We start from the raw sequence: 17,774 nt of genomic DNA, 5'->3' as shown, positions 1-17,774 counted from the left end.
AGAGGACACTATGGGATCATCTGTGAATTTAGCAGGACCGAGCAACGAAGAAGACGATTGGTCGGGGTAGTGCTCGGAATGGACTCTTCTACCTGAATGAAGAACCACCATTAAATAAAGATGACAAGGATCACTATTGCCTTGACCATCCATCCAGTTCTTTTTTTAGTTCTAAGCAATGTAATAAGGCTGACCTATGGCACCTACGCCTTGGTCACCCATCTATTTCCCGCTTTCAATTTATTGTTAAGAACTCTCCAAATATTAATGCGAATAAAGATTTTGTTTGTGACGTTTGTCCGCGTGCAAAACAATCACGTTTACCTTTTTCTTCAAGAACATCATATTCATCTCATTGTTTTGAGTTAATTCATGTCGATATTTGGGGTTCATTCTCTACTCCATCACACAATGGATCACGATATTTTTTAACAATTGTCGACGATTATTCACGATGTACTTGGTTATATCTCATGCAACATAAATCTGAAACATTTACTACGCTAATTCATTTTTTTAATCAAATCAATCGCCAATTCAACACTAAAATTAATAAAATTAATTCCGGCGATGGGGGCATCTTTCTTCCCCAACTTCAAGCTATTCGTTCGGACAATGGTTCGGAGTTTTTGTCCAAACAAATCCAAACATGGTTTCATGATCATGGCATTATTCATCAACGCAGTTGCGTTGCAACCCCTCAACAAAATGGCGTTGTGGAGCGCAAGCATCGCCATGTTCTCGACGTCGCAAGAGCATTACGTTTCCAAGCGAAATTACCCCTTTCCTTTTGGGGTGAATGCGTACTCACTGCCGCTTATCTCATAAACAAACTTCCTACTCCCATCCTGAAATATAAATCTCCTCATCAAATTTTACTCGGTTCTCCTCCTTCATACTCATCACTTCGTGTGTTTGGATGTCTCTGTTTTGCCAAAAATATGAACATTCAACACAAATTCGATGAACGAGCCAAACCCGGTATTTTTGTCAGTTACCCTTTTAATCAAAAAGGATACCGCATCTACGATATGCACACTCGCAAAATATATGTCTCTCGCGATGTTCAATTTTTTGAAACCATGTTTCCATATCACGACCTTCAAACTCCTTCCATCGCTAACGACATAAGCATCAACACTCAAATCCTTGATTGTGAATTTGATGATTCCTCTTCCAACTTATCACCTGCATCAAGTATCTCTCCCGACATTAGTCATCATGATGACACAATTGTGCCCATTCTCACCCCTCAGGATGATAACTCATCGAATATTCCATCCAATATTCCATCCATTCCTGTAGAAACTCCTCAACAACATTCACCTACAGCGATCAATCCTGCAGAACGTCGTTATCCTCAACGTCTTCGTACTCCTTCTGTTCGCCTCACGGACCACGTATGTGACATTAATAATGTCACATCACAGAGTGCCTTCCCATTAAAGAATTATTTCTCTTTATCCAATTTGAGCACTTCTCGTCGAGCTCTTCTTGTTAATATCATTGAAAATAAAGAACCAACATCTTATTCTCAAGCTATCAAATCAGCTGAATGGCGTGACGCTATGGCTAAAGAAATCCACGCCCTTGAATCCAACAACACTTGGGTTTTATCTCCTCTCCCGAATGGCAAAACCGCCATAGGTTGTAAGTGGGTATACAAAATTAAATATCACTTTAATGGTACCGTTGAGCGATATAAGGCACGTTTAGTCGCCAAAGGCTACAATCAAGTACATGGTATTGACTACCATGAAACATTCGCACCGGTTGCCAAACTTGTCACGGTTCGACTACTTCTCTCCATTGCTGCCATTAAAAACTGGCCGTTACACCAACTTGATGTTAACAATGCTTTCCTACAAGGAGACCTTAATGAAGAAGTTTACATGAAATTACCACCTGGCTTCGCTCATAAAGGGAAACCATGTGTTTGCAAATTAAACAAATCCATCTATGGTCTCAAACAGGCATCCCGTCAATGGTTCTCAAAATTCTCCACCACCCTCATTCAAAAGGGTTTTCATCAATCCATCTCTGATTATAGTCTATTCACTTTCAAAAGTAATCACACGACTATATTTGTACTCGTTTATGTAGATGACATCATCATCACTGGAAATAACGAAGATGTTATCTCCGACATCAAGAAATTTCTCGCCCAGGCCTTTTCCATCAAAGATCTTGGAAATCTTTCATACTTCTTAGGTATCGAAGTATCCCGTTCTAAAAAGGGAATATTCTTATGTCAAAGGAAATATACACTTGACATTTTATCCGACTCTGGTATGACTGGTTGCCGACCATCAGATTTTCCTATGGAGCAACACCTCCGTCTACGGCCCAATGAAGGAAGCCCTCTTCCTGATCCAACAATCTATCGTCGCCTCATTGGTCGTCTATTATATTTAACAGTGACACGGCCCGACATCCAATACGCTGTTAACACTCTCAGTCAATTCATGCAATCTCCATGTACAACTCATCTCGATACGGCCACACGAGTTCTCCGATATCTTAAGGGGAGTGTCGGCAAAGGCTTATTTCTTTCGGCTTCTAGCTCCCTCAATTTAGTTGGATATGCCGACTCTGATTGGGCTGGTTGTCCTACTACTCGTCGCTCCACTACCGGCTATTTTACCATGATGGGCTCTAATCCTATATCATGGAAAACCAAGAAGCAACCAACAATTTCTCGCTCCTCTGCTGAAGCAGAATATCGTTCCCTTGCAACCTTATCTTCCGAGTTACAATGGTTAAAATATCTTCTCTCGGATCTTGGCATTGATCATCCTCAACCGATCACCGTTCATTGTGATAGTCAAGCTGCTATTCACATCGCCGAAAACCCAGTTTTTCATGAACGCACAAAACACATTAAAATTGATTGTCATTTCGTTCGTGAGAAAATTAAATCAGGTCTTATCAGCCCTTCTTATCTCCGATCTTTTGACCAACTAGCTGACATATTTACTAAACCTCTTGGAGGCGATACTTATAAACGACTACTCGGCAAGTTGGGTGTTCTTGAGATTTCAATCCCACCTCCAACTTGAGGGGGGGTGTTAAGGATAAGCACATATTATTCACATTAAAGAAGGTCAAACCCAAGCAAACATGTGCTGGCAATGCATATCCATATAGCTGTCAAAGTATATCAGGAAATTGTATCATAATTGTATTTAAAATAGGATCTCTATTATAGGCAATTATAGACTAGACAATTATAGGTAATTAGTATACAGATTCTTGTACTCTTATATATATATATATGTACATCATTACAAGAAAAATACACAACAAAATTCCTTTCTTCACATATATCCATATCGATACATAGTCTTTCAAAAATGAGACACGTAAGGGCGAAATAAATGTATTGCCTTAAAAGAAAACCCGACGAAGACATCCCATTACAAAAACAATGACACAAAATATAACCTTACTTCTATTATTGCATGGATGTAGGGTCAGTTTGTTTTGCCTTTAAAAAAATAGATTTTTTCTTTATATTTTTGAAAATGGATTCTACAAAAATGTTTTTCAAAATATTATAAGTTTTTATAAATTAAAAGATTGAATTATTCATTCTTTAACATAAATATAAATTATTGAAAATCAAAACATAGTCAAAATCATAATTTTTTCAAAAATTGTATTTCAAAAATGATTTTTATGAAAAACTATTTGAAATAGTTTCAAAATTAAGTGATTTTTTGAAATTTTAATATACAAAAAAAGTTTCGATAAAATGATAGAAAGATAAAATACCTAAAATAACATAAGAATGACTATTCAAACCAAAATTTTATTGGAAATTTTTATAATTTCTTTTTTTACACTAAAATATATAACACTATAAAAATTATTTAAAAAAAAATTAAAACAAACATGCCCGAAATAGTTGATTAACGAAAATAAATCATTTAAAAAAAAAACTAATACATTCAATAATTTCATAAAAAAAATGGAAAAGAAGTCGACGGTGAAGCAGTCAAGGGGAAAACACGTAAAAACGGTATATTGAGCAAGAAGCTTCCCTGACTCCGTGAATGATTGAAAGAAAAATATTAAAAAAATAAGAGTAATAAATAGACAGGACAGAAAAAGCTGCGAAACTAACGAAACGATTCATGAAAACCGCTTTCCACGTTCCCGTCACGTCCTTTCCAACGGCAATTACCACTCTCTCTCCACTTTATCCTCTTCACTCTTCTCACTTAGCCTTCCACCAGAAACCGCGTCTTCCCAAGGACATTTTCGTCATTCCATCTCCTCTCCTAAAATAACTCACCACTTCTTCTCCTTCACTTCTAACTAAGGTCTAATAACTCACCAAAATGTCTGAAAACGGTGAAGAGAAATTACTCGCTGTGGCGCGCCACATAGCAAAAACGCTAGGCCACAACAACAACAACATGGCCGATGATATCCTCCAAATATTCTCTAACTTCGACGGTAGATTCTCTAAAGAGAAACTATCCGACGAAGGTGCAGGGAATGATTCCATACGCTACGCTGCACTTGAACAAACTATTAACTCTCTCGACCGTCAGATTTCGAATCATCTTTCGTCGGAAGATTTCATCTGTTATAATTCCGCCGCCTTTCTTGCTGCCGTTGACGAGCTTGTTTCCGTTATTGAAGACTGGAGTCCTCTCTCTGATGATAAGACCGTCAACGCGTGTCTTGTACGCGCCGATGATATACTTCAGCAGGCCATGTTCCGTGCGGAGGAAGAGTTTCGATCACTCATGGAACTCGGAGGCGAGTCGTTTGACTTGACTCGGAGTAAGGAGAAGTCAACTCAGAACGGGAACTCACTGTATGACTCGAACGACGAGGAGGAGGATGAAGGAGAAGTTGACGGTGAAGAGGACTTGATTCCGGTGGCGAAGGCGGTTGTTGATTACAACGTGGTGATAGACGCGCTTCCGCCGGCGACGGTTAACGGTCTCAGGGAAATCGCGAAACGTATGCTTGCGGCGGGGTTTGGGAAGGAGTGCTCGCACGTGTACGGAGGTTGCAGGAGGGAGTTCTTGGAAGAGAGTTTGTCGAGGTTAGGGTTACAGAAACTGAGCATTTCAGAGGTTCATAAGATGCCATGGCAGGAGCTTGAAGACGAGATTGAGCGATGGATTAAAGCCTCTAACGTTGCTCTTAAAATCCTCTTCCCAAGCGAGCGGCGACTCGGTGATCGTGTTTTCTCCGGTTTGTCTTCTTCATCCGCTGTCGCTGATCTCTCCTTCATGGAGGTCTGTCGTGGATCGGCGATTCAGTTGCTGAATTTCGCTGATGCTGTAGCCATTGGTAGTCGCACGCCGGAGCGGTTGTTTAGAGTCCTTGACGTGTTTGAGACATTGCGTGACCTAATTCCCGAGTTTGAAGCATTGTTCTCTGATCAGTATTGCTCGTTCCTTGTAAATGAAGCTATCACAATTTGGAAGAGGTTAGGAGAAGCAATAAGCGGGATTTTCATCGAACTTGAGAATCTGATTAGCCGTGATCCTGTGAAGGCGGTTGTTCCCGGTGGTGGTCTGCATCCCATCACTCGCTACGTGATGAACTACCTTCGTGCTGTGTGTCGGTCACATCAAACCCTAGAACTTGTTTTCAAAGACAATGCACTTTCTTTGAAGGATTACCCTAAGCATGATGATAGGTTGCAATCAAATTCTCCATTTTCTGTTCAAATTTCATGGATTATGGACTTGTTAGAACGCAATTTGGATGCAAAGTCTAAACTTTACAAAGACCCTGCTTTATGCTCTGTTTTTATGATGAATAATGGGAGATACATTGTTCAGAAGACTAAAGACAGTGAATTGGGAACCCTTTTGGGTGATGATTGGATAAGAAAACACAGTACAAAAGTGCGGCAATGTCATATGAACTATCAAAGAAGCTCGTGGAACAAGTTGCTAGGATTTCTGAAGGTGGAAACACTGGCTGCAAAGCCAATGAAGGAGAAACTAAAGATGTTCAATCTTCATTTTGAAGAGATATGCCGGGTTCAATCTCAGTGGTTTGTCTTTGATGAGCAACTCAGGGAAGAATTAAGGATCTCAGTTGAAAAGCTCTTGTTGCCTGCATATGGAAGCTTTATTGGAAGGTTTCAAATTATTCCGGAGCTTGCTAAGAATGGTGATAAGTATATCAAGTTTGGAATGGAGGACATTGAAGCTCGGCTTAACAATTTGTTTCAGGGAAGAATTGGATCAAATGGTGGCCGAAAGTGAAGGTAAAGGGCTATAGATTATTGTGTGTATATGTATGAATGTATGAATTTGTAGTGTAATTAGGATACAAAGTTTTGGATGTGATTAATGTAGTCCAGATTTGCTATCTATCTATATATACCATTCTATGTTTTTCTGTTCAGATTCTGCTGGAATTTATACTCTGAAGTTAACACCATCGTAGTAGAAAAATTTAAACAAACATTTTGTTGTAAAATTTAGGTTCCCATTGGTGATTTTCTTCAACTGTTCCATTGTAGTAAGTTCTTTACATTGGAATGTTTAGAACAGTATTAAGAGTACCACTGGGCATCAGGGCGAGTGGTTGGGGGCATAGTGCATGTGAGTGTTGTAAGGCTAAGAGTACTGAGTTCGATTTCATTTCATTAAAAAGAAACAGTATTTAAGAGTTAAGAGTGAGCCTTCTTGATCTCAAATTTTAGTTTAGCAAGTGTTTATGTTTCTCTTGTATTTTTTTTTTCGTTTCAAGGCCGAAGTTATGGAAGTGACAGGGACTAGTACCTCTTTTATGTAGTGGAAAAACAGATTGGATGTTTTGAATACATTCTATGATGGTTCAGCTAGAAAGGTTCCAAAGCCCTTTGAAGTAGTGGGCTAATGATGTGTAGGTTCAAATTGGAATATAGAGGGTTGGCACAGGGGATTTGGGAGTGGTGAATGACTTGATGGTTATGTCAGGAAACGTAAACGTAACAGTTGCCAGCCATATTCAGCGTATGTTTGGTGTAACGGTTTTGCTAGTGAAACTGGTTTTGTTCAAGTTACCAAGCTAGTGTTTGGATCCATGTTATGAAGCTTGTAAACGCATAGTCCTAGATTAATTTATTTTCAGTAACGTATAAATAGAGTTTGTTAAAGAATATTTTAGTATTTTCTCTTAAGTCTCACTTGTATTTAAGCAAATGAGTGGTGTAAACATTAATATATTTCTTTTGCAGTTTATGTAGCAGTGTGTGTGCAACCATTTGTAACCATTTTAGAGTAGTGGGAGTTTGATATTATTCTCTCTTCTCTCTCTTATTTTCATTGTTCATCTTTATCACCTTGTGCAATTGGTATCTAGAGCTTCATATCAGATCCACAGAGAAACACCACGAAAAAGACGAGTGAAATGATGAGGCTTTATGTGATTGATTTCTGCTCGGAGAATTCGTGTTGAATTTCTGATCAGAACCGTAACAAAATCACATATATTGATTCTGCGGGATTGAGAAACACTGTGTTTAGGTGAGATCTGAGTGTATTGTATAAGGTTGAAGATGAACGAAAATGGTCATCTGAGTACCAAGCTTCTAGTGTTCGATGACAAGAATTGAAATTGTTGGATGATTCAAATGCGTGTGTTGTTTGGAGCTCAAGATGTTCTTAATCTCATCAACGACAATTACGCTGCACTTCCAGAAAATGCAACAGATGCGCAGAGAAATGCTCAGCGTGATCTGAGGAAGAAGGATCAGAAGACATTGTTCTACATCCATCATTGTGTGAATGTGAATGTGTTTGAGAAAATCGTTGATTCGACGACGACGAAAGCTGTGTGGGACACACTGGTGCGGTGCTACGACGATGATGCATCAGTGAAGAAGGTGAAGCTTCGGTCTCTACGTAAGCAGTATGAGAATCTCAGCATGAAGAATAATGATAAGGTACCTAACTACATCTCCAGAGTGATTTTGATCACAAATGAGATGAAGTCGTGTGGAGAAACTCTCTATGAAGAAAGTATCATTGCGAAGGTACTTAGGTCTCATACTCCTCAATTTGATCACATCGTTGTAGCAACTGAACACTCTAAGGATCTGGGCACCATGAGAATAGAAGAATTACAAAGCAGTCTAGAGGCGCAATAGTTGCGTCTGACTGAAAGAACCTCTGAGAGAGAGGTAAAACAGACTATGCAAGCTTCTTTTGTGAATAAAGACCAGAAGCAGTCTTGGTCAGAAACCAAGAAAATACATGGTAGGTCTCAGAAGTCAAAAACCTCAATTTTTGGGAGTCAGAAGGGAAAGGAGAAGTATGACAAGAGAAAAGTTCAATGTTACTGTTTTAATAAGTTTGGCCACTTCGCTCTAGATTGTTGGTAAAAAAAGGAGAGGTAATCAAAAGAAGCGAGAATATAGCCAGAAGTTCTGATGATGAACATGTGCTATTAATGGCTTCTGATTCTGATAGTGCGTCTCGAGAAGACTGGTGGTATATGAACATTGGTTGTTCAAACCATCTTATTGGAAATAAGAAATAGCTGGTTGATGTTGACTATGGGAAGAGGACCAAGATCAGATGTGCTGATGATAAGTATTTGAATGCTGAAGGAATGAGGAATGTTAGTGATTCTGAATAATGACAAATCTGCGTTAATTCAGAATGTCTGGTATGTTCCTGGCATGAAGAGCAATATGATGAGTGTATGTCAATTAATTGAAAAAGGATTCTCAGTTACCATGAAGGACAATCTTTTGAAGCTGTATGACTGTAATCAGAAGCTAATTATAGAGTCAGAACAGGGAATGAATAGAACATTCAAGGTGAATATTAAAACTGCAGACTCCGAATACCTTAGCGCAACAAATGTTGTGAAGGAAAGTGAGTTGTGACACAAAATATTTGGTCATTTGAACTTCAGAAGCTTAGGGCATATGAATTTAAAGAAACGGGTACGTGAAATTCCTGCAATTAAGAAACCAGAAAAATCATGTAATGTGTGCGTGAGAGGGAATCAACCAAGAGCAAAACATGCTTTGGCAGTAGTGCATTCTGATGTGTGTGGACCATTTCTAGAACCTTCACTAGGAGAGAATAAATACTTTGTATCATTTGTGGATGAGTTCACAAGGATGACATGGGTATCCCTTATAAAGTTCAAACATGAGGTGTTTGTTGAATTTAAGAAATTCAGAATTGAGGCTGAGAAACAGAGTGGCCAGACTCTGAAGATTCTCAGAACTGATGGTGGAGGTGAGTATAACTCTACGGAGTTCAAGAAGTTCTGTGAGGAGAATGGAATTGAGCATGAAGTGACTGCTCCATATACTTCTTAACACGATTGTCTTGCTGAAAGGAGAAACCAAACTTTGTTTGATATGACAATGAGCATGCTGAAGGAGAAAAAACTTCCTAACACTTTGTGGGGAGAAGCTGTTGCCATTGCAGTATATGTGCTCGATAGGTGTCCAACCAAGAAGTTGAAGGAAATTATTCCTTTTGAGAGGTGGACTGAAGATAAGTAAAGTGTGAGTCATTTTAGAGTATTTGGTTCTGTCTGTTATAAACACGTTCCAAATGCTACTAGAAAGAAGTTGGATGATATAAGCAAGGTGATTTTACTGGTGGGTATCATAGTACAAATGCTTATAAGCTTTATTGTCAATTCACTAATAAGGTTGACTAAAGATAAGTAAAGTGTAAGTCCTTTTGAGAGGTGGACTGAAGATAAGTAAAGTGTGAGTCATTTCAGAGTATTTGGTTCTATCTGTTATAAACACGTTCTAGATGCTACTAGAAAGAAGTTGAACGATAGAAGCAAGGTGATGTTACTGGTGGGGTATCATAGTACAAATGCTTATAAGCTTTATTGTCCATTCACTAATAAGGTTGAAGTCAACATAGATGTTGTTGTGAAAGAGTCAAAAGTATGAGATTGGAGCAAGTCTCAATCCACTTCCAGTGCAGAGTTAATTTTTGAAGATATTGATTCTGATTCTGAAGATGAGTCAGACCCTGAAAAGGATTTTGAGAGCGAGTCAGAATCAAAAGGCGAGATTGATTAAGAGGAAGAATTTGATTCTGATCCAGATTCTGGTGATTTAGATTCTGGTGGTAGTCCAGATTCTGAGAATATTCCAGATTTTAAAGGTGGTCATGCTTCTGAAGTCGGTACTTCTGGAGTTCTAGAATCCGATACTGTTTCAGAATCAGAAGGTTCTGAACAAGTTGAGAGGCCACAAAGAATCAGAAACATTTCGAGAAGGTTTGCAGATTTTGACATGTTGCAAGATACTGAAGTAGATTCTGAAGGGGAAGTTATTCAGTGTGCCATGTTAGTAGACTCTGATTCCGTGAGTACGGAAGAAGCTCTCAAGCAGAAGGTCTGACTGAAGGCCATGAAAGAAGAAGTTGATCCAATAAAGAGAAATAAGACTTGGAAGCTGACAGAACTTCCAAAGAACAAGAAAGTCATCAACGTGAGATGAGTTTATAAGGTGAAACTAAAGCCTGATAGATCAATTGGCAAACACAAAGTAAGGTTAGTTGTGAGAGGTTTTCTGCAGAAATCTGGGTTAGATTACTTTGAAGTGTTTGCGCCTGTAGCAAGACATGAAACAATCAGGTTGGTGATTGCGATAGCTGCTAACAGGAATTGGTCTCTGATGCATTTAGACGCGAAATCTCCATTTTTGAATGGTCCATTAGAAGAAGAGGTTTATGTGTCACAACCTTATGGTTTGAGAAAAAGAATCAGAAAGGGATGTTGTACAGATTACACAAAGCTTTGTATGGACTGAAGCAAACCCATAAAGCTTGAAATATGAAAATTGATTCATTTTTCAAGATGCGGGGATTTTAGAAATGTGAGATGGAGTATGGTGTCTATGTTCAACATACTTCTGAATGCAATATGATTCTGGTGTGTCTGTATGTTGATGACATATTGCTAACAGGAAGTTGTGAACATGAGATAACTAAGTTCAAGAAGGAGCTGATGAATGAGTTTGAGATTACTGATCTAGAAAATATGGTTTATTTTCTAGGGATGAAGATTATGTACTCTGAGAAATGCATAATTTCACATCAGTTAAAATATGAACTTGAGCTTTTGAAGAGATTTGAGTTGCTGAATTGTAAAGTTGTTGTCACACCTGCTGATACAAATCAGAAATTGGATTCTGATTCTGATGGTGATGATGTAGATGCGACAACATTCAGGCAATTGGTAGGTTCTCTAAGGTATTTTTGTAATACCAGACCTGCTATTTTCTATGCAATTGAAATGATGAGTAAGTTTTATGAGTAAACCGAAGTGGTCTCATTATCAAACTGCTGTCAGAATTCTGAGGTATATAAATGGAACTCTGAAGTATGGAGTTTTGTTCCCTTCTGGTGCTGAAACTGTGACTCAGAACTTCCGAGTTACTCAAATTCTGATTGGTATGGAGACAAAGTTGACAGAAAAAGTACTTTTGAGTATTTGTTTAAGTTTATGGGAAGTCCTATTTCTTGGGGTTCCAAGAAAGCAACTAGTTGTTGCTTTGTCAAGCTGTGTGGCTTTTGAATTTACTGTAGGATTTGAAAATCAAAGTAAACAAGTCTCTGAAGCTGATGATTGATAACAAATTTGCAATTAATTTTGCCAAGGATCCAATGCTGCATGAGAGAAGTAAGCATATTGAGACTAAGTATCACTTTCTGAGAAACCAGGTTCAGAATGGAGTGCTAGAAGTTGTGCACTGTAGCATCCATAAGCAGCTGACAAATGTTCTGACGAAGGCGATCAAGACTGATCAATTTCTCCGTTTGAGGGATGAAATTGGTGTTGTTAGTTTTGGTTAAGCTGAATATAAATTAAGGGATGATGTTAGAGTTAATTCATTTTCAGTAACTTGTAGATAATGTTTGTTAGAATGTATTTTAATATTTTCTCTTAAGTCCCACTTGTATTTATGCAAGTGAGTGGTGTGAACATTTAATATATTCCTTTTGCAGTCTGTGTAACAGTGTGTAACAGTGTGTGTGCAACCATTTGTAACCATTTTAGAGTAGTGAAAATTTGTTATTATTCTCTTTTCTCTCTTATTTTCATTATTCATCTTTATCAGCTTCTGCACTAATATAATTGAATCATGGATTTGATAATTCCATTAATCTTACTGTTTCTATGGAGTAGAATCTATATTAATTTACATCTCATTTCATGTGTGTATCGATTGAGGGTGTGACTTTTGTGAAATTATAGAGATGCCAAATTTTTGTTAAAAACTCTAAAGAGTCCTCCAAACCAAACATGCACAAATGTTTGCTCTTGTATTTCTTTACAAGTTGAGAGACAGGTTTCTATAAATCAAATTACTTGTTAACTTCACCCTGATAATAGTTGATTTATATTTGACCAATTTATGCAAAGTCAATGGAATTTGATTTTTGTTATTATCTTCTTGTTTGCTAGTATATAGACAGTGACAATAGCTAAAATTGATTGATCCTCTACAAATCTGTATGGTTTCTACCCTTCATTGTTTATCCAAATATGAAACTGAGAAGTAGAGCCTATTGTTATAACCATGAATATATTATCTTATATAATCATTTAGCACATTCCAGCTTTACCCAAATTCCAAATAAATTCACAAGTTTTTATTATAATAATTATTGATAATTTATGTTTTTTTAATAAAAAATTTTACAGTAGAAGAAGAGCCTTAATTTAATTAAATTAACAACTAATTATTTTTAAAACTACTATCATTTAAATTTAAATGACAATAACTCTTTTTAAAAGATAAAATCAATTCTAACAATAAATCTTATCCTAAAAATACTGAAATTTAAATTTAAAAACTCTTTATATTCTTTGAGGAGGAAAACATGAAATACATCATGTATTTTATTGACCATAGAGAGTTCGTGGGTGCTCTTTATATTCTCTAAAGAGGGAAACATGGAATACATCACATATTCTATTGTCATTAGGAAGCTGGAGTTTGTAATCACATAGTCTATTTTGGCCATTACTTGGAGTTTGTAATCCACTTAGTCTATCTCGGCCACTACTTGAAAAGGATATTTTTGATTCTTTTAAGACAATATAAAAACAGCTTATACAATCTTATTCATAAAAAAATATTTTGATAAACTATAACAATATTGTTTATTCTATTGTATTATAAACTACGACAATATTATTTATCCGCGGTTAGAGATGATTTTTTAAATTGACAATATTATTTATCCGCAGTTAGAGATGATTTTTTAAATTTATTTTGTCTTCCTCAATTTGAATTTGAAATTGCTCATTACACTCGATAAATTTTTCACAAATTTTATGAAAGTTCAAATATACGCATGTTTAAGTTATTGGACGCACTCATTTACTATGTTATTCATTTGTTCTCACTCAATAACATTTAAAGAAGTGTGTCTAAAACATAACTTTAAGAAACACCATGTCCAAAAGATAACATCCAAAGTGTTTGTTAATATAACACGACTTAGCCTCGCTTCCTCCCTTTCACCAACTTTTAAAAAATTCCAAAACATACATAATGTCATTTGGCTGCTCTCACCTTCATCCATTTCCTTATCACATCCTTGCCCCTTACTCCAACATCTTTCACTCGTAACCCTAAATTTTTTAATCTCCCTTCATATTTTATCATTAAATTCTAATCCTTCCTAACATTTTGTTGTTGGATTTGACTAATAAACGGTGTCACTCTTTAATTTTGTCATCTTTATTACTTTCATTCCATTTGGTTAATAACTAGCCGTCTATTTTTTTAGTTTTGATTTAGTAAATTAATCTTCATTGCATTTCTTATAGAGTTATTTTTTTAGATTTGAGGTTACCATCCTATTCTTCAACTTTTATAAATCTTTCTTGAATCTCCTCCCATTCTTCGATAATAGAAATATCTAACTTACAATCCTTAATCATACCATCATAACCTAATCACAACTTTTTCTAGCGAGTTCTTGAATCTTATCCCATTATTTCATGATAGAAATATCTAACATACCATCCTTGATCACACCATCATCATCAAACTAAAGTTTTTCTAGCGTCTGTTTATCTCATACATACATATAGATCTATCCAGCTTCATCTTATTGACAATTAACACATGGAAAACCTATGTTTTTTTAAGTGAACAACCACACTTAGAGCCATCTGTACCAGTTTTATTTGCTCACACAACTTTGTGATACGTAAAATTCAATCCCGCACTAGAAAAATTATTAGTCAACTATGAATAAATATTCTTTCTCTTAAATTTATGTTATAATATTGTGATATTTTGACCAAATAATGTATGTATCTCATTGTGCTGTAGTACAATCATATTGTTCATTGCTTTCTAATCCTTGCAAAAATCACTCTTACTATCTTGCAAATATTTTTTCAATCTACCATGAGCAAATTCAACTTTACTTTAGGTGCTGCTGCCAAGGTGTCTAACCACATCAATCCAAGCACATACTATTTTATCCTTCACTTTGTCTAATATTGTAGTTTCAACATATTTCAAAAAATCTAGATAATTTGTGGACACACTTTTGAAATGCATCGTAGAATCAACATATGACTCATCTATAGAAAATTTGATCACAACATGCCATACTTATATTATGGATTCCAATATCTGTTTCAGTTTGAAAATTTTCCCATCTTCACCCTTCATTTATTTGTTTCCCAAGATCAACTTAATTTTAAATCTCACATTTTTTGTTACATGATACCGACACAATAAATCATATAATGTAGGAAATATTTTTAAAACATAATTCATTATGGGTTTCAATATTTGTTTAGGTTTGATAATTTTCACATAGTCTCCCTTGATGTTTGTTTCCTAAGATCGACTTAATTTTAGATCTCATATTTTTTATTATATGATACTGATATAGTAAAGCATATGATGGATCAAATATTTTGCAACATAGTTCATCAATGAAGTATCGTAATCAGTGACAATCACATGTGACACATTTTTCAAATCTTTCAACAAATCACGATATTTTTCTAGAGTCTAAGTAACATTATCATCCTTTTCACATTTCAAAAAAGCCAGGTCAATTGAATATGTCATTTATGTAGAAGTACCACCAACAATTTCAAGTAGAGGTAGTATGTATTTGCTAGTCTTATACATTGAATTAATTATCAATACATTGAGAAATGTGTTACAAACATGAGAGATTCTAGACACGTCCAAATAATATCTCAAACATATCTTATTTCGTCACATAATCTATACCTAAAAACATGATGATGTTCATCCAATACTTTCAACAATTGTTTCATTTTAGATCTTGAACCCCTTGTTGCCTTGTTGTTTTTGTGCCCAACGTTATAAATTTTCTAAATAGTTGATACATTATTGAGTCTCTTTCACTTCAGATTTATGAGTATGTTTTTGGATAGAACCATGTTGATTGTCATCTCAACAATAATTATCTTCTCATCACAATATATATGACTGAAAATAGGATGACCTTCTAACTTACAATCCAATCCATGGTTATGTAAACCACACAACATATTGAGTTCCAAACATTTTTTGCCATATAGTACCCACACAACTTAAAAGGACATCTACACTTCCTTGTTTTGGTGTCATGGCATTTCAAATTCCAGAGAGGTTCTTTCTACTCACCATTTTTTCATAATTCATCATATCATATGGATGTCTTCTACTAGAACCAAAATTAAACCTCACGATAATTATCCCAAAACTTAATTTAGCCGATTCCTCAAATACATATTGAAGCATATGATCACATAATGTAAACTTCTTTTTAGTGGTAAGATTTTTCCCAACATCAACGTATCTAACATCAAGTTTATGAACACCCGACACACCAACCTCTGGTTCAACAACTAGATTGACAACATCAGAGTGTACCATAACTACAACCATTAAAAGTGAACAGAGTCAAGCAATTATTACATTGGTATGAAAGTTAATATCGAAAAGAAATTCTAAAGATTCTGGAAGAGATCTTTTATACAATTTCTACATTGCACAAAAAAACAAATTAGGAACCAGTGGAAAGCGATACAAATGTACATTATCTGTAATTTAGAATGATTATGAGATTTATGATGTCAAAATAAAGATTAATTGTGTTACAAAACATAATAATTGAATAAGAAAGGAACACTTTTTGATAGGGTTTAAGAAAATAAGACATGAAAAGTCTTGAGTGAGAGTGTATAAAAAACTGATCATGTATAAAATTTTATGATCCAGAAGTTAACTTCTAAACTATGTTACTTGGGCCCCAGAAGATAACTTCCAGAGAGATACAATTCTTACTCCTTTGAACATTCCAAAAAAGAAAAACAATTTGAAAAATATGTGTAGGTTTTAGAAAGGGAAAATTCAAATTTTATATAGGATTTGTAAGAAATAAATAGGGTATAATGAGCAAATCCCCATGAATATATCTAGTCTCATTAATCCTTGTAAGCTAAATTGTAAGAGAAAAAAAATTCAATTTACCTTATTGGACTAAATCAATTGGCAACGACCTTAAATGGATTTACCTCAATTTGGGTGACTAAATTGAGAGAAATCTACATTGCACCTTTGTTGGATATGTAATGTTGGTGGAAAGCAACACTATAACAAAGAAGACGTCGATGAATAATTATCTTAGAAACTTCAAAGTGTAACCTATAGGCACGATTTCCTTCGAGATACTTTAAATTCCTTAATGTGAACTACACAAACACATTAATCATATCTTTTAATAATATGTTACATAAATATGTTTCCTAAACTTCACTCATGCATTCGTGAGGTTAATTATCAATCAGTGCACTGGTTAAATTTGTAAAATTTCTCATCCAATATTTCAAAGGTCGTGTGTTCAAACCATGCAACCATTCATTTTCAATTCAATTTTATTACTCTTAGTAAAAAGCATAGGTATCAAACCTTCAATTTCTGACCATAGAGTAACATGCGTCCGACAATATCATTACACATGATATCTTGGTACTATCAAAATAATTATAAACATGTACACTTTTAATAAGGTCGTGCGTCATATAACCTTTTCACATGAATTTGAGAGTCAAGACCTTTAACTCTATGAAGCTGCCCCACTTCACTATTATATATGTAAACTATATAAAAAATGCAACCATAAAATGCATTTTAGAAAATATCAACCTTACAACTTTTAGCTTATGTTCTAAGTACTTTTACCCATTGGGATAATCTATAGTCAAGCACTTGCAATCACTCTAATACTGTACTTTCATTATTGAACTCAAGAGTTAATCTTAATCAACTGTGAGTTGAGTTTCCATTATTGGTAATCAACTAGATATGGACTTGTACATGTTTGGTCTCTTAGGCCATGTCATGGAGTGGACCAAAGTCAACCGGAATCTAGAAGAAATTGCCCCACTTGGAGTAATTTATTCAGAAGAGCGTGATTAGGCTAAGAAAACTAATGTGTCATAGTTGGTTATGTCGACCCACGTAGGCATATGTCAACATCTGATGAAGATATGATTGAGAAGGCATTTATTACTTGTGAGGATAGTAGGATTTAGGATACGGGATAATCAAGATTGGTTCTCAATCATCATTAAGAGGTAATATCAACTAGAACGAACAACATTGAGAGATCTCGAATGAGCTTTCATATAATCTGGATCAGAATTGCTATATAAGGAGAATAACACAAGAGGAATACTCATTTACAATTTATGAGATTATTTAACTCAAGCTTTATTGGTCTGCTCTAATAAAGCTATAATTGGTGTACCTTTATAAGTGCAAA

General features: G+C 35.6%; 1 protein-coding gene across 1 annotated transcript; it reads left to right on the top strand.

The window, feature by feature from the left end:
* Nucleotides 1-4,066: 4,066 nt before the first annotated feature.
* Nucleotides 4,067-6,384, top strand: LOC127084466 (exocyst complex component EXO70B1). The gene has a single exon (XM_051024921.1). It carries the CDS (start codon nt 4,344-4,346, stop codon nt 6,240-6,242), a length of 1,899 nt encoding a protein of 632 aa, XP_050880878.1. The 5' UTR covers nt 4,067-4,343; the 3' UTR covers nt 6,243-6,384.
* Nucleotides 6,385-17,774: the final 11,390 nt, after the last annotated feature.

The sequence above is a fragment of the Lathyrus oleraceus genome, chromosome 5 (genome assembly GCF_024323335.1).
Source record: "Lathyrus oleraceus cultivar Zhongwan6 chromosome 5, CAAS_Psat_ZW6_1.0, whole genome shotgun sequence".
Classification (NCBI taxonomy): domain Eukaryota; kingdom Viridiplantae; phylum Streptophyta; class Magnoliopsida; order Fabales; family Fabaceae; genus Lathyrus; species Lathyrus oleraceus.
This window is presented reverse-complemented; position numbering and strand designations above follow the sequence as displayed.

What these genes read in the sequence shown, in the direction of transcription:
- LOC127084466 (XM_051024921.1), top strand. Translation starts at nt 4,344, where the DNA reads ATGTCTGAAAACGGTGAAGAGAAATTACTCGCTGTGGCGCGCCACATA.